Source organism: Barbus barbus (genome assembly GCF_936440315.1).
Source record: "Barbus barbus genome assembly, chromosome: 5".
In the NCBI taxonomy this organism is placed as follows: Eukaryota; Metazoa; Chordata; class Actinopteri; order Cypriniformes; family Cyprinidae; genus Barbus; species Barbus barbus.
Window position 1 is genome coordinate 38974277 of NC_136733.1, and position 26520 is coordinate 39000796.

The 26520-nt window shown below is 37.9% G+C and overlaps 1 protein-coding gene across 2 annotated transcripts in view; it reads left to right on the top strand.

Annotated features, from left to right (window-relative positions):
- Nucleotides 1-25635, top strand: part of LOC306870535 (palmitoyltransferase ZDHHC8B) — a 64711-nt gene extending 39076 nt beyond the window's left edge. Inside the window, exons 2-11 of one of the 2 annotated variants that reach the window (XM_079417846.1) lie at nt 16098-16219; nt 16346-16503; nt 16587-16759; nt 17875-17977; nt 18259-18350; nt 20861-20993; nt 21253-21364; nt 21655-21764; nt 22674-23713; nt 24855-25635. In XM_079417846.1, coding sequence (XP_079273972.1) covers nt 16098-16219; nt 16346-16503; nt 16587-16759; nt 17875-17977; nt 18259-18350; nt 20861-20993; nt 21253-21364; nt 21655-21764; nt 22674-23713; nt 24855-24993 — 2182 coding nt within the window. In that variant the 3' untranslated portion in view covers nt 24994-25635. Of the gene's footprint in view, nt 1-16097; nt 16220-16345; nt 16504-16586; nt 16760-17874; nt 17978-18258; nt 18351-20860; nt 20994-21252; nt 21365-21654; nt 21765-22673; nt 24150-24854 lie in introns of those variants that run through there. The other variant, XM_079417847.1, reaches the window with a different exon arrangement.
- The last annotated feature ends 885 nt before the right edge of the window (nt 25636-26520 follow it).

Consider the following 26520-nt stretch of genomic DNA (forward strand, 5'->3'; position numbering starts at 1 on the left):
CTGAGAGCATTTTGCTCACTCCACAAAGGTGTCTTTTTTTGTGTATTGCAAGCAGAACCCTGAAGTTTTAAATTTTAAAAACCTGGAGTTTTATTTTATTATTAATTTTCATATTATTATTTTGATTAAATAAATGTAGCCTTAGTAAGCATAAGATAATTCTTTCAGAAACACTAAAAAATCTTTTAGCAACATCTGACTCCTCATGTTGATGTATGAACTAATTAGCTATTGTTAAACAAGCAACTCATTAATTAGAGATTGGTTAGAAACTCCCAGCTTGTACTACACCAATAGATTTGATGTTATTCAAAACCCAGATCATTTACAACAACATTAAAGTCACAGCAGCAAAAACATATAATTTTATAAACTAAATTATGACCGTTACTTCATTATAAATGGCCTTGAGGGGAAACGTTAGATGATGCAAAAGCAGTTAATAAAGCCATTTTAATAGGTTGGTTTACATGTGGAGAAAAATCGCTCACTCGTGTCTAAGAGACTTAAGATTTACTTTTAAGTCAGAGCTGTCGAACTGAAACAAACCCATGAGGAGAGTGCGTCTGAGGGATTAATACATCAAAAGAGTGATTCTGTTCCTGAGATTGTATCTCATCCCTCGGTAAAAGCTTTGCTAAATTTGGCTCTTAATTATGCTAATATATTATCGTTTGTTAAGGCAAAGCAGTGATCAGTGATTTTCAATACTGTATCTCTCATATTGTTCATCTGATAATATGCAGCTCTTGAAAGAAAGATGATTAGACTGAAATTATGATTAAAAATGTGCTATTTGCATGTCTACAATATATTTGGGCTCCAGAATAAAGTGCTAGACGTTTTACTACAATGTCAGAATGTCTCCCATGTGGCATTTAGAAATGTGTTGTACTGCCATTTGACCTCTGACCCAAAACTGTCACTGGGAAACTAAAGCTTAGCATTTTTTCCTGCAGTTATTTCATCCCATACAGAGAGCATGTATTCATTTTCATCATGTCTTATTGAACAGCTCTGAGGCTGCTCTTTGTGCAGAACATTACAGAATGTCAGAATTGAGACAAATTGGATCGAGGCCACGGGAAGGGAGCAATTATGGGAGATTTTCCCGTGCCTACAGTAGAAGCAGAGGCAGTTTTCGCATTACATTTCAGTATGGGAGTACAGTTTCTGGAAAGCTGAAGGTGATTTTATTCATATATACATTTAAATATTTGTCAGACAATCTACTTTGAGTTTATTAATGTCAGTTCTCCTTGACTATAGTTGGAAGAGTTTACCCAAAAATTAAAATATTCTCACCTTCAGGCCATCCAAGATGTAGATGAGATTTTTTCTTCATAGGAGCAGACTTGGAGGAATTTAGCATTGCTCACCAATGGATCCTCTGCAGTGAATGGGTGCCGTCAGAATGAGAGCCCAAACAGCTGATAAAAACATCATAACGATCCTCAAATAATCCACACCACTCCAGTCCATCAATTAATGTCTTGTGAAGTGAAAAGCTGCGTGTTTGTAAGAAACAAATCCATCAAGGCGTTTTTAACCTTAAAACATTGCCTCTAACTTAAATACGAGTTCATAATCCTACGTTTCCTCCAGTGGAAAAGCCCATTCCTGCTGCCGTCTCCCATCAAAATCCACAAATAGTTTAGATCTGTTTTGGACTGCTTTTGCTTGTGAACACTGCCTGCTATCTACATATTTCTCTTCTAATTGAGACTCAATGGATAAAGGACTCTTATTTTAACTAGCAATGGTTTGAAGTTAAACAGATCATGCAGCCTTTTGCTTCACAAACTGTTCATTGATGGACTAGAGATGTGTGGATTACTCTGTGATGCTTTTATCAGCTGTTTGGACTCTTATTCTGACGGCACCCATTCACTGCAGAGCATCCATTGGTGAGCAAGTGATGGAATGCTACATTTCTCCAAATCTGTTTCAGTGAAGAAACTAATTCATCCACATCTTGAATGTCCTGAGGGTGAGTGCATTTTCAGCAAATTTTCATTTCTGGGGGAGCTATTCCTTTAACTCGAATTGTTGAACTGTTGGTATTGTTCTTGGTGAGATGTCAATCATCCTCGTCATATAAAGAGAGAGGAGGTGATTTCAGAAGTGCCAGAGTAAACGATCTGTCTTGCTCTCTCCTGTCTATCAGCATCTCCTGCTGGAACAAAGGCAGTTCCTCTTTGAGACTGACGCTCCACTGAGCGGTCATTACCGCAGCAGCCAAAATGATTTCTTTCCATTCTTGTGTGGGGAAATGTCTTGAACACTTCTTAATGAGTAGATTAGATAGATGGAGAGGAAACTTCGGTCCTAGAGAGGCAGTGATTGTTCATTTGTCACATGCTCCTTCTCTCAGTTTATTCGCTCTCCCTGCAAGAGGCCTGTGCGTGCTGCACTAATTGCAGTGGGCGTTTTTGTGCTATTTATGCTTCTGTTATGCATTGTAGGACACCTCACACATTCGTGCTTTGTTTAATGAGTATATGGGTTTATCATGCAAAATCAGATCCTGGCAGCATTGATTTAAATGCAAATTAAAACCCAAAACAAAAACTTCAAAGGAAACTTCCTGTGTCTTAGATGTTCTTCTAATTAATTATGATTATTAATGTGTTTGCACAAAATATTTCTGAGCATGTTCTGGCAGATTTTTAGAAGTGTATGTGGCCTATAATTATTGCTCATACTAGGGATTATATATTAGGCTTTTTGACAAGAAACAACATCCGACCACCTAGCAATATGCTAAAAACCTCTCAGTCCGAATTTAGCAACCTGATGGCAAACCCCTTATAACACCTGGTGAAATTTGCAAGGGCATGTAAAATGTAAAATCTAGTTTTTCGTTCAGTTATTATGTTCACATTACAATTAACTGCCCTCATCAGTCTGTATGAGTGACCCCATATTCAGATTATCTATCTTGCATAATATTCACACTCTCTGAGTCATTCAAGTCAAGGATTTCTGGATTGTTGAATACAGTAGCCTTTAGTGCTTAGAAACCTTGTTAGATCTCCTGTGTAAAATCGACTGGAGTGGTCATGCAGTTTTACCCATGATTCTAAAGAAAACTTCATTCATCTCTTGTGGCATGTGGACTATTCCTATTTATAAATGATTTCTGTGCCATGTCTGTCTGTATGTTCTGCCTTGCTATCTGTGCTGTGTATCGTTCTAGCATTGTCTGATGTTTAGTGTTTCATCTGTCGTTCTATCTTTCTTTCCACCTTTCATTTGTTCTGTCCAATCTGTCTATCATTCTATCTGTCTATCATGATGGTTCTGTCTGTCTGTTGTCCCGTTTATCTATGACTCGATCCATCTGTCTGTAAGGCCTATAAACATTCAGACATGTTTCAAAGCATTCACTTTTAAAGTTTGCTTTGAGGAATCAGAACATTGCATAAACTGACTGCTTTTCTCTTTTGACACATTCTGCTTGACTTCTGTTCTGTTTGCAGTACACAGATTAATGCCAAGGAGGCTGGACTGGATAGAGAGATTTCTCTCTCTTCATCTTTGTAATAAGACTTTCCATCTTCTGCTTTCTTCATCTCATTCACCATCCCTCACTATCCCTCATTCCTCTGTTGGAGTGGATGGATTTGTGTGCTGTAAATAGCAGCACCTGTTCAGCAGAGATTAACAGGAAGCAAAGGGTTATTCTGGGCATAAGGAGGTGTCCTCAGTCTGTGTGTGTGTTTTGAATCAATATGGGGGTTAGAAAATCGGATTGGCTGAAAGAGAGAGACTGTATGTCCCCGTAGTAAAAGGAAAACACACATATGGGGAGATATTTTTGAGCATTAAAATGCTTCGTAAAGTGACTGTGGCCAATTACTCATGCCACATGATGGGTATGTGTTTGAATGTTTGGGTATGGCCATTGATCACTCCTGAAGGTGCTAAATGAGTCATTCTTGAAATCTAATGCCAGTTTGGGCAGTGCTGTCTTCTATTTTGGACGTTCTGAGTTTCACACATTTGTTGTAGCGCACTGAAATGCCAACTTATTTGGCGCTTGATTTGGCACACTTGACTTGAAAGCCGTGTGTGTCTGAACGGGCACGTGTGGTGAGCTATTTATAATCATATAGCTGTTGTTTTCTGGCTTGTGCCAGAAGTTGTGCTGCACATTCGTACAGTAAGTCAGAACGCCTACTCAGAGCTCATTTTCCCTCGACCGTGCTTAGTTTTGTAATATGTGTTTATTTGAGCATTTTAGATGCATTGCTAGACTGTTGATGCAACACTCATAGATTTAGAAAAAAGACTATATCATACTGCAGACTTTCAGCAATGCTTTTCATTACAGGTGCACTCAGTAATTATTTTTCTCTCAGAATGGTTTTATACACAAAGAACTGACTAGTACTTTTGGTAAATATCTCAACATCATCTGCATAAAAAATCGAGTGGAAATCGTCATATTGAGATTAAATGTCAAGCAGGACACCATTTACTTTAACACAGCAACTTTATTTCTGCTCATACAATACTTTTAATCAGTTTCAGTCAAAGACAACTTGCACATCTTCCTGTGAAAATTAATAAAAAAAGTTGTGAATGCATCTTTAAGAATCAGAATTAGCTTCATTGCCAGGTATGTTTGCACATACGAGGAATTTGTTTTAGTGACAGTAGCTCCACAGTGTGACAGAATGACAGGACAGGACACAGATATTAAAAAAATTATGTACAAATACAAAATGGTCAATATGCAAAATAGCACACAAACAATATACAAAATAGACGATTCAGTATGTACAGGTATGTTAGGTGCAAATTTTAAATGTAATAAGTATGTGTGTTAAAAAAATTAAAGTATGATAGTGTTGTGTGTTTCATGTTTATTGTTAAGAGTTCAAATGTTCATGAGATGGATTGCCTGAAGGAAGAAACTGTTTCTGTGTCTGGTCGTTCTGGAGCTCAGAGCTCTGTAGCGTCGACCAGACGGTAACAGTTCAAAGAGGGAGTGTGCTGGATGTGAGGGGTCCAGAGTGATTTTACCAGCCCTTTTGCTCACTCTGGATAAGTACAGCTCTTGGAGAGTGGGGAGGGCTGTACCAATGATTCGCTCAGCAGTCCGGACTACCCTCCGTAGTCTTCTGTGGTCAGATTTGGTAGCTGAGCTGAACCAGACGGTTAATGAAGTGCAGAGGACGGATTCAATGATGGCAGAGTAGAACTGTTTCAGCAGCTCCTGTGGCAGGTTGAACTTCCTCAGCTGGTAAAGGAAGTACAACCTCTGCTGGGTCTATTTAACAATAGAGTCGATGTGATTGTCCCACTTCAGGTCCTGAGAGATGGTGCTGCCCAGGAATCTGAATGACTCCACTGCAGTCACAGTGCTGTTCATGATGGTGAATGGGGGGAGAGCAGGGGGGTTTCTCCTGAAGTCCACTATCATCTCCACTGTTTTGAGCGTGTTGAGCTCCAGGTTGTTAAGACTGCAGCAGACAGCCAGCTCTTTAACCTCCTGTCTGTAAGCAGACTCGTCACCGTCCTGAATGAGGCCGATGACTGTGGTGTCATCTGCAAACTTCAGGAGCTTGACAGAGGGGTCTTTAGATGTGCAGTCGTTGGTGTAGAGGGAGCAGAGCAGTGGGGAGAGAACACAGCCCTGAGGAGCTCCAGTGCTGATCGTACGGGTGCTGGCTGTGTATTTTCCCAGCCTCACTAGCTACTTCCTGTCTGTCAGGAAGCTGTTGATCCACTGACAGACTGAGGTGGGGACGGAGAGCTGAGTTAGTTTGGGCAGGAGGAGGTTTGGAATGATAGTGTTAAAGGCCGAGCTGAAGTCCACAAACAGGATCCTCGCATAAGTCCCTGGTCTGTCCAGGTGTTGCAGTATGTAATGCAGTCCCATGTTGACTGCATCATCCACAGACCTGTTTGCTCTGTAGGCAAACTGCAGGGGGTCCAGTAAGGGTCCAGTGATGTCCTTCAGATAAGCCAAAACCAGTTTTTCAAATGACTTCATGACCACAGATGTTAGAGCCACAGGTCTGTAGTCATTAAGTTCTGTAATCTTGGGTTTCTTTGGGACGGGGATGATGGTGGAGCGTTTGAAGCATGAGGGGACTTCGCACAGCTCCAGTGATCTGTTGAAGATCTGTGTGAAGATGGGGGCCAGCTGGTCAGCACAGGATTTCAGACAGGCTGGTGTCACACCGTCTGGGCCTGGTGCCCTCCTTCTCTTGTTCTTTTTGAAGACCTGGCGCACATCATCTTCTCTTATCTGCAGTGCAGGTGTGGGAGAGAGGGGTGTTGCAGGAGGTGTGAATAGTGTTTTTTCAAACCTGCAGTAGAACTCATTCAGATCGTCTGCCAGTTGTTGATTCTCCACAGTGCTGGGGGATGGTGTCTTGTAATTAAGCAGGTAGTTCTGATCTGTTGGAGCAGAACTAATTATACAACTTCTAGCATTTCCTTTTGGTTCAGAGGCATATTCACAATCTCTCTCTTTCCCCTCCCTCTGTAGTTCATGATAGATAGCTAGATTGTCTATTGTGAGTTCTGATTGCTAAAGGGAGTTATTGTGTCTCTTTGCGGCCCTCAGCCTGTGAAAGCTCCTCATTGTTCTGAGGGTCTCTTCTCTCCCCTCCCTCACCCTCTCTGCTTTGATAATGCAGGACATGACAGGCAATATCCTTTTGCAGTCTTTTATTACATACAGAAACATCCAACTGCATTGTCTCATTTAATTTGGGAGCTTGTTTGCGTGTGATCAGTCTGAGCAGACTGACAGGAAGGAAGGTAATATTACTAAGCTGTCATCATGAGTTTGTTTTAACTTTGCCATCTTTTTTTAATTCAAAGTGCATTTGAGCACGTTTTTGTTCCTATGTGAACATTGTATTGTCAACATTACAGCCATATTTATCAAAGGATGTACTGTTCTGCAGCTACATTTGTGTTCCAGATGCACAGCGAGTGTCGTGATATCTTGCTGTTTTCCACCTCTGCAAAACGTCAAACATGATGGTAAATCGGGCTCCTGCACTCTACATGCTCGCAATGATCCTGTTCACATTATGTGCTTGTGTGTAGATCGGGCCTAATGTGTTTTTAATGTGTAGAGAAAGCGGTAAATCAGAGGGAAAGGAGAACTTCTGCTACACCAAAACATGATTGTGTAACTCAGCTGGAACTGATCCAGGAACAGACCTACTCATGCACTAATCAAAAACACCATGAGAATACAGACAAATTTAATTAGAGCTGTGGCATAGGGGTTTGCACACTCTTGACACAATAAGCACAAAAAGCGTATGTTGCGTTTATAACATCCTGATGGAAAAAAGGGTTTAAAAATTAGTATATATAACACTGTGTGTGTGTGTGTGCCACATGAGCACTAATGTATACTGTCTAAATGGTGTTTGTTATGTGAGATGTGGTGAACACATCATTTTTCAGATCAGTGACTTTTGACCTCTTTCATTCTGTTGGACAGGTTTATAGAAATGCTGGTCTTTGTCTCCTAGACCTTATCTTCTCTTAACAAATACCCAGCTGTATTGAGTCTGACACTAAGCAGCAGTTGAGTAAACAATGCTTGACGGTTCAGATTTTTCCCCTCTCTCACTTAGACTCATTCTGTATGGACTTCCGTTCAGGAAGTGGCTAGAAAATGGCTGAGGACTATTTTCCAGCCACTTGGACCCATTCGCCGATATGTTTGAAGATAGATGCATGAGTCTGCACATTTGTGTTTGTGTGCAAATGTGTGTGGAGGACACACAAATAAATAGGGTGTCTCTTAAGGTCAAGGAGAAAGGAGATATTAAGTCCCAGTCCTTGGCAGCTACTCCATCTGGGTCATTCTCCAAGCCCATCTAAATGCCTAGGTGTCAGAAGAATGGATGGGGTTTTATTATTATCTCTGGTGTGTCATGCGTGCTGAGGATTTGGATTTGTGCCGGTCGCTTATCTTTTCAATCAGTGCACCAGAGATATTTGTTCTGATCGGCATGCATGTGAGCGTCTTTTTTGTGTGTTATGGGTTGAGTGATTCAATAATTCACTCAACTGATTTGCTAGAAAGTGATTGACTCCTCACAAAGACCCGCCCCCTACTGCAGTAAATATACAAATATACAACGCGAAGCAAAGAGGACACTAACAATGCATCAACAGACAAGACAGAGCCAGATTACTTTTGATTACATTACAGATTACAAATTTAGATTATAGATTACAAATTACTTTTACATATTTTAAGAAATTCAAACAATACCATCTTGTGGCTCTTTCGTGTATCGTGAAAGATCGCTGTAGCGCCTGAGTTTGAGCGGCACGTGAACAATCATCTCTTCATATTTACTACTATTTATAGCATGGAATAAGCATGAATGAACATCCGAGTCAACGGAGAGATGTCAGTGCAGACCTTTTTCAAGTTCAAGTCTATTAACGCTCTTGTCTGATTTGTTTGTCAGACAAAATGGCAGATTCAGTGTTATGATTGGTCAGATTGCCTGTCAAAGTCCAGAGGAAGGGTGAATTATTTTATCTATTAAAAATGTGTGTTTCTCCAAAAGCAGATTTATATATTTTTTGTCAACTGCTGAGCATGACTTTAGTTGAGCTTTATAATAAAGACAATCCTAAATAAATTAATTAGGTGTTTAAAAAAAACACTACTATTCAAAAGTTTGGGGTCGGTCAAATTGTTTATGCTTTTGAAAGAAATCTCTAATGTTCACCAAGGCTGCATTTATTTAATCAAAAATACAGTAAAAATGGAAATATTATCACAATTTTAAATAACTTTTCTATTTTAATATATTTTAATATAAAGTCATTTATTCCTGTGATGGAATAACTCGTCTTCAGTGTCACATGATCCTTCAGAAATCATGCTAATATGCTGATTTGCTGCTCCGGAAACAATTCTTATTATCATTAATGTTGCAAACAGTTGTGTAGCTTCATATTTTTGTGAATACTGTGATACTTTTTTTGTCAGGATAGAAAAGTTCAAAAGAACAGTATGTTCGGCCTGGATTTGGCTGTCCATTTTTTGCCACGCATGTAACCACAACAGCTGCAGTCTGGCCTTAAAATACACATGGTAAGGAATGCGTATGAGGTTAGCTAACAACTGCCACTCAGATATGCACTGTCAGGACACAACTTAAATGTAGCAGTGTGTGTATTTGTGCGGCACACCTGTGGATGTATATGTATAAACTTGCTTTGAGTCTACAAGGATATGACGGCTTCAAGATATTTACAGAGGCTTCTGCGAACAGTGGAGAAGATGTTTGTGGACAGATTCCCTCAGGGTTAAATCTGACCCGGTCGTATTTATCTAGCTCTAGATCGCTTGCTGTTCAAGTTCAGCCCTCTGTTTAGCTCAGATCCGTTTAAGATGCTGTTGTTGGGGGTATTCTACTGTTTTAGGCAGATCTATATGAGGAAAGAGCGAGATGTCATCTGTTCTATTGTCCTTTCAGAGTGTGATTAATAGACCGGCGGGGCTTTGTGACCTTATTTATGCTGCTTTTCACCCTCATTATTAAATTGTTTAAAGGGCTTGCGGTGAAGATAATCTCTTTGATGTGGATCACGTCCCATAATGCCCATCGAGTACCATGTGGTCTTGTGCGTGTTGTTTTTAGACTGGTGAGATTACACTGGTAATAGTTCTCCTGTAAGTTTGGACTTGCTGGACAGCTCTGCGGCTGTATCTGTGGGAGCGTTTCTCCCTTCGGCTGTGTTTAGACTGATGCTTTAATCTGGTAGTGTGTGGGGAGACGTGACTGACGGTGGGTTAATATGGGATTGATCTGTGTTTGTGTTTCTCAATGCATCTTGTTTGTAAGTTTGTGAGAGGATGCACTGTAAAAAATGAGTTCATCAATCAAAATGAATTTTACAATCAAGGCGTAACGGATACCAGTGTCTGTTTGTTCAAGTAGTTTTTGAGATGATGCACATACTGGGGCAGGATGTGCCCTAATGTGCCCTCTATCCATTAGGCCATAACTGAAGGGCAGTCGTGGCCTAATGGATGGAGAGTTGGACTTGTAACCCGAAGGTTGCGGGTTCGAGTCTCAGGTCTGGCAGGGATTGTAGGTGGGGGGAGTGAATAACCAACACTCTCTCCACCCTCAATACCACGACTGAGGTGAGACCCTTGAGCAAGGCACCGGACCCCCAACTGATCCCCGGGCGCCGCAGCATAAATGGCTGAACCACTGCTCCGGGTGTGTGTTCACTACTGTGTGTGCACTTGGATGGGATAAATGCAGAGCACAAATTCCGAGTATGGGTCACCATACTTGGCCACACACCACTTCCCTTTCCCTTTCCCTACTGTATATAAACTCACTATCATTCAAATCGTTTGGAATCGGTAACATTTTTTAATGAGTGAAACGTTTCTCAAAAATATTAAGCAACAGAAATGTTTCTTGAGCAGCAAATCAGCATAATGAAGGATTTTGTGACACCAAAGACTGTAGTAATGGCTGCTGAAAATGTAGCTTTGCCATTAAAGTAATAAATTAAATTTGTAAATATATATGTTAATAAAGAGTTTTAAATTATTGTAATAATTCACAATATGGCTGTATTTTTGAATAAATCAAAAATGGCAGAATTGGTGATCAAAAGAGAGTTCTTTCAAAAACATGAATAATGTTTACTGACCCCAAACTTTTAAACAATAGTACAAAAACACATAGAAAGAAAGTGGAGTGTAGACCGTAAAGTAGGAGTGAAAGAGGGCATATGGGATTGGTACATAACTCATTTTGGAGTACCTATGAGCCAAAAGCTCTTACATGTTCACTGCACCACAGATCTGGCCTTTTCCTTTGAATATTTTTGATGTCTTGAATGCTTTATTTTGCGCACCCAATTAAATCCAGTGAGGCTTTTTCATAGCTAAGTCAGTCCTTTGCTGGGATACAGCTAATACCTGATTAAGGTCATTGTTAGCAGCATGATAGGTTAATTGGTTTATTGGTGTGTGTTTGTGTGTGAATGTGTTTTGCTGGAGGTTTGGAGGAATATTGTGAGATCCTGTGGGTCTCAGCGAATGAGTTGGCAAACACTGTTGAGGCTGATAAGGAGAAACCAAGCTTTGGCATCCCAGGACGGATTAGTGGAAACTGGCTAGTGCCGCAACGCAACCACCCCCTGTCTCAGACAAACTTGGATTAGAAATGGGGGAATAGTCTCTGTGTGCATGCAGGGTCCAAATTAACATTGTTGACAATGGCGGATTAATTGATATTATCAGCATTCTCTGAGGATCAGCTGTATTGTAAACACTGTGAATGTAACACACCTGTAGCTGGAGAGACTTTATGCACTATAGTTGAATATTGATGTAAACTTAAAAATTCAGTTTTGTATAAGAAAATTCATGTGGAAGGGATGCATTTTATGCATTGTGACACTCCTAAAAAAGAGCGAGTTCACTCAAAAATTAGAATTTGCAGAATTTGCTGAAAATGTCATCCAAGATGTAAACTACATGAGTTTGTTTCTTCATTGGAACAGATATGGAGAATTGCGTCACTTGCTCACCAATGGATCCTCCATCAGAATGAGAGTCCAAACAGCTGATAAAAATAGTAATTCACATGACCGCAGTCCGTAAATGAATGGCTTGCGAAGTGAAAAACTGTTTTTAAGAAAAAAAAAACATCAATGAGTTTTATCTTTAAACCGTCACTTCTAGCCAAAATACAAGTCCATAATCCATAGTTACGCTGCAGTGAAAAAGTCCATCTCCTGTTCTCCTCTCACATCAAAATCCACCAACGTATTAGTTTAAAATGGCTTTAGACTGTTTCTGCTGTAAATGGTGCTTGATTTGTTAACATTTCACTCCGGATTCAGTCGAGATGACGTTTTCACTGGAGAAAGCAATATTATGGATAGAGGACTCATATTTTAACCAGAAACTTAATGATGGAATTGCTTATTAAAAACATGCTTTACTTGTGGATTATTGTGATGGTTTGGACTCTCATTCTGAATTTCTGACGGCACCCATTCACTGCATTGGTTAGCAAGTGATGTAATGCTACATTTCTCCAAATCTGTTCCTAGTATAAACGAATCAATTCATCTACATCTTGGATGGCCTGAGGGTGTGTTCGTTTTCAGCAAATCTTAATTTTGGGTGAACCATTTAAGTTGCAAAAAAAATCACCATTAAAATCACACTTTTACTTCCATTTGAAGCTCAGCAAGTGTTCATTTTGAACCCAGTGTGTGTACTCTTGCACGCAAATGCACACATACCTTGCTGTCAGGAGTGGTCATTTACTTTCATAAGATTCTAATGAGGAAAATGTAAGGCAAACATTTTTCTTTCAGGGAGGTTGTACAGGAAGTCCTTCTAATGAATAACGCGTTTCATTTCTCTGTTGTCAGAAGCTCCAGGGTGAATCTGTTCACCACACAACGTTAGCACCTCAACATTCCCTCAGTAAGCATCTGTCTGACTGATTAATGATCTCCTGTGTTCAAGCCCATCACCATCTTCCTTTTTTCTGGCCTGCTCTGCTCCATTATAAATCATGTAGATTTCACACACGTTGATTAATGAAGCATTGTTTATTGAAGATACAGGACTCCTATGGTTCACTAATTGGCCCAGAGTGCTTTGAAATAATTAATCAGTGAAGTGAAAGGGGAAAAAAATGAGAATAGAGGTGTGTGAATTCGTCTTTGACGTATTTTTCGGTTAATGATGCTCCAAATTTTCTCTATAGATGAAAGCTCTGGACTGCAGGCAGGCCAATTCAATATCTCTGCAGGCGTAAGATGGCATCCATGCAGTAAATGTTAGGACAAAAAAATGTGCACTACAAAGACATACCAAGCATTGATGTTGCATTTTCAGCACAGAAACTGGTGGATATGATAGCTGGAACTTCAAAAGCTTTTGCCTCTATTCTGGCACTTAGATATGTTATTTGTCTAGTCAGATGGGAGCTACATTATTGAAATACATCCATCATCCCAGAGAGATGTGCATCAAGGAGATGTGTATGATGTGTAATGATGCCACACACCTGTACTGAAAAAAAAACAAAAAAAATACAGTTTAATGACTTGCTGTCAGGTCCCAGCAGAAAAAAAAAAAAAAATGTTTATTAGTAGTGGTTGCTTAGACATCTGTAACAATTATTATTGATCATAATTAAGATTATTAATTATGCCGTAGTCCTAAATATCGAACTTTATAATGCCTTTAAAACCATGAATGGGTTTTCATCTACAACCATCTACTCTGAAGGATATCTCTCTTTCCTTCTCTTTTCTTTTCTTCTCTTCTTTTTATTTTATTTAATTTATTTTACAACCATAAGTATGAACATAGTAATTGTGATAAGTCTTCTCATGCACCACTAATAAATAGCTTCTCTATAGACGTATTTATTTACATTAAATAATTATTGAATTATTTAAAAAAAATAATTTGTCCCACTCGTTTTCCCTGAACAGTTTCTTTTTTAATTTAATTTTAATAAATATGAACATAGTAATTGTCATAATTGTCTTCTCCAGCACCACTAATAAATAGTTTCTCTGCAAGATTTATTTATTTATTAATTAAATAATTACAACCCAAATTCCGGAAATGTTGGGACGTATTTTTAAATTTGAATAAAATGAAAACTAAAACCATTTCAAATCACATGAGCCAATATTTTATTCACAATAGAAACATAGATAACATAACAAATGTTTAAACTGAGAAATTTTACAATTTTATGCACAAAATGAGCTCATTTCAAATTTGATGCCTGCTACAGGTCTCAAAATAGTTGGGACAGGGGCATGTTTACTAGGGGTGGGAATCTTCAGGCACTTCACGATCCAATTCCGATTCTGGGAGTCACGATCCGATTCCAAAACGATTCTTGATCTACATTTTTTCCCTAATTAATTCTTCTGCTGTGCAAAAACATCTGTACAACTTTACATTTGAACCAAAATTGGAGTTGCTATGCTTTTTGTTTATAGTTGGAATCTCTGTGTGTCAGTAGCCTACTGCCATCTTAAAAGTAAGTGTGTGAATCTTGGTTTCACAATTCAATTCAATTACGATTATCATTATCAACTCAATATCACGATGCGTCACATTCTCAGTTTTCAATATTACTGCACATGGCCTCTTCTACTACGAAGCCATGCTGTTGTAATAGCTACAGTATGTGGTTTTGCATTGTCCTGCTGAAATATACAAGGCCTTCCCTGAAATAGACATCGTCTGGAGGGGAGCATATGTTGCTCTAAAACCTTTATACCTTTCAGCATTCATAATGCCTTCCAAAACATGCAAGCTGCCCATAACGTATGCACTTATGCACCCCCATACCATCAGAGATGCTGGCTTTTGAACTGAACGCTGATAACACGCTGGAAGGTCTCCCTCCTCTTTAGCCCGGAGGACACGGCATCTGTGATTTCCAACAAGAATGTCAAATTTGTTAGACAAAGACAGTAAACAAAACAAAAAAAAAGACAGTAAAGTCATGCTGAAAAAGTCATGTTCCTATTCTCTGTTTTTATTTGAGCTTCATCCGATGAGGCATTTTATAGCTTGGAACATTCTCTTCTCATTTACTGTTGCTGTCAGGAACTATTTTGAAAAAATAGTTTTAAAATATTTAAAAAATAAAAAAATATATATTTAAATATTATAAAATTTTTAATATTTTAAATATTTTTTAAATATTTATAAAAAAAAAAAAAAAGTAACACAAATACATTTTTGGTTGTAATATTTTTGTATTGTGAGTAGATCATTCTGATCATAGATCACCGCGTACAGATCAAGGGTTATTGCATTTCACAGGCAGTGTATTTATTCGTTCTTGTTTACCCCCAAAGAGATGTTCATGCGGCTGATAAAACTGGCATTTATTTCCTTCGCCCACAGCATGGATTGATTCTGAGGTTGTCTGTTTGTGATTGGATTACACATGAAGGAGTAGTTATTCCATCAGTTTTGCTCTGTTGTGTGAATCATTCTCACCTTTCACTTCATTACTGCTTTGTATTCTCTGGTCTGCCATCTCTGATTAAAATAAAGAAAACAACAAACTGAATAGAAAACGGAATGGAATGAGTGCATTGAATCTCATCAGAGAGCTAAAGGTGACAGACTTCACCTATCCGAAGAGTCTGGCGTTCCTCCAGTGCAGACGGAGTATGATGAGTTAGTGCTTTTCCCTCAGGGTTCGAGAGAATATGTGATCTGCTGCCTGCCGAGAGAGAATAGATGTAGCTGGAGGGGTTTGAGAGTTATGGATCGTTCTAGCTTTAAAATCTGATTGGATGAGGTGTGTTCGAAGCTGCTTTGGAATGGCCGATATAACAGTTGCTTGGCAACTATAAATGTCTGCAGTTAGGCTAAAGGACTGTATTACTTTAAACAATATTTCCATGTTGTTATAATTAAATGCACTTATTTGTTGAACAGTGCTGTCTTTATGAAATTCATCTGGTAAAGCATGGCCTTGAGTGGCTTGTTGCTTCATTATGTAATGGTTTAAATGCTTACATAGTGGTCATACTATGAATGCATTATAGATTTATCTGCCTCTAAATGACGTGCAGAAACCAAAATAAATGTGCTTGGTCACTTTGCATGTCGATCAAATGGTGTCCTCCTGTCTGGGTGGGCGGTTCTTGGCCAGGAAAAGTCCTGTTCTGTAAGACTACAAGAAATGTTATAGACTCCAATAGGAGTCCAAATTTAGAAGTGCACAAATATATATGCTTGGCTCTGCCTGTTAACCCTTCTTAAATAAAACCTGAGCAGAGCCTGGTTAGAGTTCTGTTAATCGACCAAGCAGGCGTAGTTATCAGTCAAATATATCCTAAAGTTTGCAGATTATTCAGTCTGTCACTAGAGTAACCGCACACATTTGATTTGAATTTATTCAGCAATAAAGTTCACACGTTTTCTGGGGTTTGCATGACTCTCTCTGATTGGAAAAAAATATTGCAGGGATGAGCACAAATGTTGTTCAGAAAAATGGCATTATCTTTTAGATAATGATCTTTCTTGTGTTTCTCTTGTATGCTCTCAGGTGTCCGTGGTTAACCAAGGCCATCTCCCCTGTTGTGCCTCTATACAATGGCATCGTCTTCCTCTTTGTGTTGGCCAACTTCAGCATGGCCACCTTCATGGATCCTGGAGTTTTTCCCAGAGGTATGATCCAGTTGTAGTTTAGGTTTCTCTGTTTTAGAAGCCTGGAGATACAACAGTGGGTCCATGATTAGAAAACTGCATGTCACACACAACACTGACGTGCGTATTGAAATGTCTGTTTCCCAGCGGATGAGGACGAAGACAAAGACGATGACTTCCGAGCTCCGCTTTATAAAAACGTGGAGATAAAGGGAATTCAGGTGCGGATGAAGTGGTGTGCCACGTGCCACTTCTACAGACCTCCGCGCTGCTCACACTGCAGTGTGTGTGACAACTGTGTGGAGGTGAGACTAATAAAACACAGAGCTTGCGTGTTATAAAATGATCACAATGCCGGTGCTCACACACGCTTTTCTTCTCACTGTAGGAGTTTGACCACCACTGCCCATGGGTGAACAACTGCATCGGCCGGAGGAATTACCGATATTTCTTCTTGTTCCTGCTGTCTCTAAGTGTTCACATGGTGGGAGTGTTTTCCTTCGGCCTGCTGTTTGTCTTACACCACCTTGAGAGGCTGAGTGCGCTTCACACAACCGTGACGTATCCTTCCACAGAACGCAGTTCCTGGTCAGAAATAGCAACTCTGATAAAAGCTCATTTAGTTGTATTTAATGAATGCGAATTCTATGTGGATTTAAACTACCGTTCAAAAATAAGATTCTTTTTTTTAAAGAAATAAATATTTTTGAGTAAGTGTAATGACAATAAAGATTTTTATAATGTTACAGATGAATTCTATTCCAAATAAATACTTGTTGATAACGTATCAAAGCAACTATAACATCTGACTACAATGAAATCATACATTTTAGTTTAGCCCCCCAAAAAGTGTTTTTTGTTGTTGTTTTGTCCCTTTATGTAAACTCGATTTTGGCAATGCAAGAAATCTGTATATTTAATTATTTTTTTAAGCTGAATTTTTCTCCTGAGCAGGCATTTTGTGAAATTTTCATTGTCACATTTGTCTTATATTATTTATTGTAATTGTGATTTACTAATATAGTATTTTTTTTAATATTTAAAATTTTATTATTTAAATGAAATAAAAATATATTTTATTTTTATATTTGTAGTTTTAGCAATTTTTTGTGCTTTTGTCTTTTTTTTTTAGTTTATTTTAAATATTTCTGTGTACCTTTATTTTTATTCAAGTTTAAAATTTTAGTAATTTTAGTACTTTAGCTTCAACTTATTTCAGTTAATTGCCAAGGCAACATTTCTAATTTACTTTGTCTAATATCTAATATTTTTATTTTATTTTATTTTACTTCAGATTTTTAATTTCGTTTTAATTTTTTTTATATTTCTGTGTACCTTTTTATTTTTATTTCAGTTTAAAGTTTTAATTTAGTATTTTAGATTCAACTCATTTCCGTTAATTGGCAAGGCAACATTTCTAATTTATTTTGTATAATATCTAATATTTTTTATTTTATTTTAGATGTTTAATAGTATTAATTAAAAATAACAACACTGTTTGTTAGACAGGGAGGCCCCGCCCACAGTGACATCACATTGGCTCAAAATCCTGCATTACTTATCTATGTACTAAAAATCAATAAGATTCGAATTAGCTGTAGCTTCGTGCAGCATTTCTCTTTCAGCGAGGATAGAAAGAAAATCACAACAGGCTCCTTGACTTTCCTGCTGTCCAGTCTTGTGGTTATGTGTGTGACTGGCCTGTTTTTCATCCCTGTTATGGGCCTCACTGGGTTCCACATGGTTCTCGTAGCCAGAGGACGAACCACAAACGAACAGGTGATCCAAATTACCCACCACTAAATATGTTAATCTGGTTTGTGTAACAACATGCGCACTTGTAGAGGCAGAACTGTGCTCACATGTTGCACACCCACTCAGAATCACCTTGATGTCTTTCCAACTTGATTGCCTTCTGTTGTTCGTGCACGACATCTGTTACAAAGCCTGGTATTTTCATCACACATTACGGTCCTGTGGGTCAAGGACAGTTGTTTTCCACTCTCTCCAGTTTGCTCAAAGTAGGATTCCTCTCTCTCTCTCTCTCTCTCTGTTCTCAGGTGACAGGAAAGTTCAGAGGAGGAGTGAATCCATTCACTCGGGGTTGCTGTGGTAATTTGAAACACGTCTTATGCAGTTCACTTGCTCCTAGGTAAAGAAACAACTGGCTTCCACACACACACACACACACATATATACATATATATATTCATGTTTATAATCAGTGATAGTAGCAAATACACACACATACCAGAAATGTGTGAAAGTGAGTCGTAACACCAGGCACGGTGTGTTTCCTCGGCCCCTGACAGCTGGCACTTGACAGCTATCTTTTGCTTGTTTTGGAACAGACGGTTGGGTGTTTCATTTCACTTGAATTTACATTAGATTGTGTTATTTTACATTTGCAAAACCGACAGGATTCAGTGAATATTATGCTTTGACAAATGCTACAAAAGACCTATGAAGTACCAACCTCACTCTGTTTTGAGCAAAATTAGAAAAGAATGGCAATTGCAGCTGATGTCCATATGGAGACATATTTTAATTAATTGATTAATTAATCAGTTTCACATAAATGGTGTTCTTTTAAACTTTCTATTCATGAAAAATTCTGAAAAAACAATCTCAGTATGTACAGCATAACTGTTTTCAACATCATCATAAGAAATTTAGTTAGACAGCAAATCAGCATTATTTATGAAGAATCATGTGACACTGAAATCCGCAGTAATGGCTGCTGAAACTTAAACATTGCCATCAGAGGAAGAAATTGCATTTTATATAAAAATATATTAAAATAGAAAACGGTTATTTTGAATTATAATGGTATAGCAGTTTTTACTGTTTTTGATCAAATAAATGCAGCCTCGGTGAGCATAAGAGTTCTTTCAAAAACATTAAAACATCTTACTGACCCCAGATTTTTTTAACAGTAATGTACTTCTAAGATAACTAACTTATCGAACAAGAAAAAAATGCAGGGAATGACTTAATTTTATTCATCGGTTGTTGATTGGATTGTGAGTCTGGAGATTGCGTGTGTGTGTGTGTGTGTGTGTGTGTGTGTATGTGTGTATATATATATATATATATATGTATGTATGTATGTGTATGTATATGGGTAGTTGACAAATAAAAACTGGACTGTGTCCTATGGTGTGAGCAAAAATGTAGAAAAAAAACTTAACATACAAATAACATGAGAAAATAGCATGAGAGAGGTTTATCTTGAATGTTAGAGGTTTTTTTTTTTCTTTTTACATTTTTCCGTCACACCATAGGTACGTCAATGACAACTACCCATATATAAACTCATCTAAAATGCTTCAAGAAGAAAATATGCTTTGAAATATAACAGCCTTTAACAATTACTGTGATACTTCTAAACACGAGACAGGGGTGAAAAAGAGGTTGTTTATCATAGTAGACAGTCTGGAGGGGTTTGAGAAGAATAGGGGTCCATAGGAAGGTAGATTGTGTCCTGTTTTTCTTGCCTGTTTTATGACACTCTGAGCAGGAAAAGCGTATAGTACTGAAGATTTGAATCAGGTTGTGAAACAATGGAGAGAGAAAGTGATTGCCGTATAAACACCGATTAGAGCCAAGGTTAATGTCTTGTTAAGACTAGTGAAGGCATCGTCAGAAACAATAGAGGACAACCTTTGTGAGGCCAAAGCAGAACAAAAGAAAGTTGCTGGAAACTTTTTTTCCACAAGACTATTTACATCATTCCTGGAATTATGAAAAATTCAATCAATAATTATTCTGATATGCTGATTTGGTGCTCAGAAAACATAATTGTTAATGTTGAAAATGATTGTGCTGCTTAATATTTTTGTGATACATATTTTTTCAGGGTTCTATGATGAATAAAAAGTCCAAAAGATTAGAATTTATTTAAATAGAAATTTTTGGTAACAATATAAAATGTCTGTGACTTTTGATCAATAGATTACATCGTTGCTGGATAAATGTAATAATTTGTGACCCTGGACCACAAAACCAGTCATAAGTGTCAATTTCTAAAAATTGAGATTTATACATTATCTGAAAGCTGAATAAATAATCTTTCCATTGATGTATGGTTTGTTAGGACAATATTTGGCTGAATTTGAAAATCTGGAATCAAGAGGGTGCAAAAAAATCAAAATATTGAGAAAATCGCCTTTAAAGTTGTTCAAATGAAGTTCTTAGCAATACATATTACTAATCAATAATGAAGTTTTGAGATATTTACAGTAGGAAATTTACAAATTGTCTTCATGGAACATGATCTTTACTTAATGTCCTAATGATTTTTGGCATAAAAGAAAAATGGATAATTTTGTATTTTTGGCTATTGCTACAAATATACCCCAGCGACTTAAGACTGCTTTTGTGCTGCAGGGTCACATTTCTTTAAAAATCATAATAATAAAATAAATAGATCAAATAATAATAATACAAATAATAATACTCACCTAAACTTTTCAATGGAATCAGAATCTTCAGAATTTCCTCTTTTATATTCCACAGCATATTCCATTTTTTCATCTATTTTTAAGCATTTGATAACCTACATGTGGTTGTGATGCATACTAAGTCTGATACATGAACTTGCATGCTTTTTCTAAAAACAGATTTAATGCATGCCTCATGTCAACCGTTTCTGCTCCACAGGTACATCGCTGATCCCAGGAAGAAAATTCCCATCGCTCTGAAACCACCGTTCCTCCGCCCTGAGCTCTCTAACCGACACGTCAGTGTGAAAGTCACTGATAATGGTATCCATAGTAGCATCCTACGAAGCAAAGTGAGTCCGCAAAAGCTTTTAATTCTGTCTGCCCACAACCTGGAATTTCAATGGCGTTTAATCATTTTTGTTATTGTACTAAGTACCATTACACCAGCAATTCAGAATCCCATCAACACAGGTTCATTATTCAGATTTCAATGAAAACTGAAATTATTAAACTAAATGGTGTCCCGTTTTTAAAGGAGTGGTTTTAATAATATGATGTCTCTGCCTAAATCAAGATTCCCAAAATAAATGGATTTTTCTTGTGCTTTAGTCTAAGACCAGTCTGGATGGTGTGGATGATAAAGGTATAGATACACAACCACCTCTGCCGCCCAAAGCAGACCGCTACAACCAGCTAAAGAGTCAGCTCACCTCCAGCGAAGGCAAGTAACACACACATGCATTTTTAAAGCAATTAGCTCCAAAATGTAATCAATTCATGTATTTGTAATTATTTACTCTGTATTCAAATATTATTATTATAAATTGTTATTTAAACATCATGTGATTTATAATAAAATAGTTTTCCGAATTATTCAAAGCCTGTGTCTTCAGTGGCCCTTAGCAGGATGTTGAATCGTCTATTTCCTAACTGCACTTCTACTGCCATCTGGTGTTGCATCTTATTGCAGCACTGTTGAGTCATTCATTTCATTTGTGCCACATTTTCTAGAGAGTTCCCTGTCCGGCAAACCCACCAATCCATCCACCCCAGCCATGTACAAATACCGGCCTTCCTTCGGCACCATGCCTAAAGTGCACTATCACGCAACCGGAGAGAAGGTGGGAGAGACAGACTCAAACAATCATTTCTGGAGTTATCTATTATAATATGTTCATAAGTTTGGGTCTGTAAGATTTGTTCTGCATTTATTTAGTCAAAACAGTAATATTGTGAAATAATATTACCAGTTAAAATAACAACTATTATATATTTTATAATGAAATGTATTTTTGTGATGGCAAAGCTGAATTTTCATCATCATTACTCCAGTCTTCAGTGTCACATAATACTTCAGAAATCATTCTAATGTACTGATTTGGGCCACAAGAAACTTTTTTTTTTTTTGTTTCATTTTTTAAATATTTTTGTGGAAAACACTGCTATCTTTCTTTTCAGGATTCTTTGATGAATAAAAAAGTAAAAAGAGCATTTATTTAACAGAAATCTCTTATAACAATGTCTTGATTTGTCATGCGTTTGATCAATTTAATGCATCTTTTCTGAATGATATTTTAAAGAATTAATTTCTTGAAAAAAAAAGTTACCCACATGAAAAAATACTATAGTAATTGATATTTATTTGTATAATACTATAGTAAAGTACTTGAATTAATTTCTATAGTTGCTGTGGTAATATAACAACTATAGTAATATAAACAAATGACTTTACCCAATACTGTACTAAGTTTTCTACAACTATAGGGTATATTATACTACAATACACTACAGTTTACTGTAGTAAAAGCTAAAGTATGCTACAGTATTTATTACGGTTTATCACGTCACTATAATTAATATTACAATATGCTGTAGCATTCATTAACAGTGTTGTAAATACTATAATATATACAGTATAATACACTTTAATATAGTATGGTTCAAAACACTGTAGTATTTTTTTCATGCACCCCAAACTTTTGTACAATGGTGTAATATAATATAATTTTTTTTAATGCTGTTGATTACAGATTGTAATGTCCGAGAACGGTAAGCCCTCTGCCGTTTTGGAGGAGAGAGGTCACGATTACCGCTCCGAGCCGAATCTGGATATGCCAGACTACCGCAGCACTCCTCTTCACCGAACATACCAGTCCTCCCCTTTCCAGCTGGACTCCTTCAGCACGACGTCTCGTTCATTCAGTTTGAAGCAGGGAGTGAACAGGGCCGACCAGATGCCACTGGGTGGCAGCAAACCAGAAACGGTCACTTCCACCCCTCACAAAGGAGTCTTCTCCCCTAGGACGATATCAGGCCGCAATGGCAGCCTATCCTACGACAGCTTGCTAACCCCCAGCGTAACGCCGTCTGTGGGCGAGTGCGCCGTTCACCCGGGAGTGCCCTCTATGGGTTTTCATTCACCCTACCTACCCACGAAGATGTGCCACGTACGTGGGCCCGAGCTTCAGCGGCACATCGGCCCGCCGCCCTATAGTCCTGTGCACGTCGGAGCGATGTACGGACGGGAGTCGCCGCTCTCAAGAGACCGAGATCCCTCGCCCGTCCGCTACGACAACCTCTCCAAAACCATCATGGCTTCCATCCAGGAGAGGAAGGAGCTCGAGGAGAGGGAGAAACTCATGCATCGGCACGCTCAAGCCTACGCCAACGATTCGGGTGTATTTGACACCTGCAGCGGAGCCGCCTACGGACTCCCACCTGGCACGTGCTACCCAGACGGCCCCAGAGGCCCCGGATCCCGAGAGCCCACCCCTCCTGTGTGCGGCTCTCGGGATAACTTGATGGGAGTCGGGGTGGTGGGATACGCTCCCCGAACACCCGTTCTGCGTTTCTCTGCATCCTCGCTCTCCAGAGTGCCGAGGACTTCCACGACATCCCTCCACACCGATGCAGGTGGTGTGAGCCGGACAGCTGAGCACCAATATCGCTCTCCGGTGCACCAAACACACCACTCCCCAACAGCTGTGCCCCGTTCCCCGACATACGCGCATCAGAAGGTCGCCTTCATTAGTGCCCTGGAGAGGGCAGACTCGCCACATCTTGGTACAAGGTATGACACATAGCATCTTTTAACCAGTCAGAAAAGGACGTGATGTATAGACTAAACGGTCTTGATATGTACGCTCTGATCCGGCGGGGATTTCAGTTGTGTTATGTTTATTTTGAGTACTGCTTTTTTGTACTTTAATAAATTAATTTAGTCATTATTGTTATTTAGAATATATACGGTTAAGTTTTTGCCTTTCTGCAGAGATGAAAAGAAAAATGTTGTGATTCTGGATCTGTTAGCCAAATAAATGTCTTTTTTTTGCTTTTCCCCCATTTTCATTTCTGCACGCCTGTTCATCCATATTCATGAGCTTATTTATGACGCTTTGCATGGCATGTACTTCTGGCATACTGTACATTTTATTGCATCATTGTAATCTCATAAATGGTGTCAGAAGTCAGTGTAATATACAATAATTATGATTTGATATCCATTTATCTCTCGTTCTGTGTGTTGCTTTTTATGCTTAAATAGTGCTTTTTAATCATTTTACACACTGTATTTTTCTTTGCTTTATTCTTTGACTTGATTATTTTACAAATGGCACATGACTAATACCACACTGCGTGAATGTCTTTAAAATTATTTGATTTATTACAGGGCCCAACAGAAAGGATTTTGTTTTCACTTTCCATGCCAACATTTTTATAGATCCCATCAAACAGAATCACCCTTTTTTATTTTTAGCAATGTTTTTTAGATATTTTGTTTTACTAGAAATAATATTCATATATATATATATTTTTTTTAATTATACTTTGTCTTCACAATTTTCTTTTTGTAAAAAAAAAGAGCAGAAAAAAAGTAAAGAAAGCATAATGATAACAAAATGCAAGTACAAAATAAAGCATAACATGGCATAAAAAGAAAAAAATACAGTATCATAAAAAGAGAAAATTTGAGGGCAAGTGCCTGTTTTGTCAGCTGGCTCTAAACTGACTCCTTATTTTTGAGCCCTGTATTATCTCAATTACACAATCCCTTCCACCACTCTTCTTCATGAACTCATCTTCATTTTTTAACATTTCAGTCCATTTAGTACGTTCTAAAGAAGGACAGATAAGGATAAGAGATCACAATACAGTAGGAAAGGAACCGCTTCAAATATGTCTTCCTGTTTTTTGATATTTTCTCCACATAGAGAGGACCTCTGTCAAGGTAAAGTCAACGGGCAACTGAAGGGCCAAGCACGTGACTGCCATCTAGGGACTCCCAGCAGACACACCAATGTCAAAAAGGTCACAGGAGTGGGTGGAACTACATATGAGATTTCCGTTTGACGGACAGCTTGAAGAGCCACTGCCTGTGAGGAAAAGCACTGCCATGGCAACACCAAGTTTCTCTTTTTTTCACAGTTTTTTAAATAATATTCAAATGACCGACCAGTTCTGATGGGAAAAGTTTTTGCTTTAAAGAGATGGCAAGCAACTTTCCACATGACCCAGTGTATAATAAAACAGGAGTGCTTCGTCAAAGAAGCGTTGTATGTTTTTAAAGTGTCAGCCATCAGGATATAAAACAGAAAATAATGGTTTAATTGCTCAAAATGAAAATGTTAAATATATATACCATTAAGGGCTGAATATGTACAGTGTCAGTTCAGTTGTTTGTATATAAAATATCAAAGTTCGCATATTGAATGCAAATGTGCTCAGTATGCAGGTGTGAATGTGTAGTTGCCAGTAACTCCTTTATGTTTTTGTCATTATGCCGATCTAATAATCAGGGTTTTATCTCAAATGCATTTCTCTGTTAAGCTATCAGGTTCCAAACAAACCATAACAGCACTTGTGTACTTAAAAAAAACAACAAAAAAAAAACAACGAAGCAGAAGTTTTATTTTTCAAATATGGTGGTCATTTACACTTTTTCTAAAGTAAAATTATAAGCTGCCATAGAAAGAAACATAAATGTGTATATGTAAAATAAAAAAAAATGGGGAAAAAAATACTGATACTGGTTATCACCAGTTTGTTAAAACTTTCTTTCAAACTTTGTTTTTCTTTATATATATAAAAAAAAAAATTATAGTGGGAAAAAATATGAATACAGTGCTATGCATAAGTTTAGGCACCCATGCTAAAGTTGACTAAAAAGAGGAATAAAAAATCATCTTTTGGAAATTGAACTTAATGCCTTAATTAAAAAAATTGGGAAAAATCCTACCTTTAAGGACACCAATTTTCTTTGTGAATGAATAATGTATAGTAAATAAATAAATGTTCTTCCTTAAAATACAGGGTGCATAAGTTTGGGCACCCCTATGTTAAATTCCCATAGAGGCAGGCATTTTTAAAGGCCAGTTACTTCATGGATCCAGGATACTATGCATCCTGATAAAGTTCCCTTGGCTTTTGGAATTAAAATAGCCCCACATCATCACATAGCCTTCACCATACCTAGAGATTGGCATGGAGTACTTTCCATAAGATCACCTCTCAATGCAAATCAAACCAGCTATACGGCTAACTGAAATGAAACCATGCCAATCTCTAGGTATGGTGAAGGCTATGTGATGATGTGGGGCTATTTTAATTCCAAAAGCCAAGGGAACTTTATCAGGATGCATAGTATCCTGGATCCATGAAGTAACTGGCCTTTAAAAATACAAATCTGCCTGCCTCTATGGGAATTTAACATAGGGGTGCCCAAACTTATGCACCCTGTATTTTAAGGAAGAACATTTATTTATTTACGATACATTATTCATTCACAAAGAAAATTGGTGTCCTTAAAGGTAGGATTTTTCCCAATTTTTTTAATTAAGGCATTAAGTTCAATTTCCAAAAGATGATTTTTTATTCCTC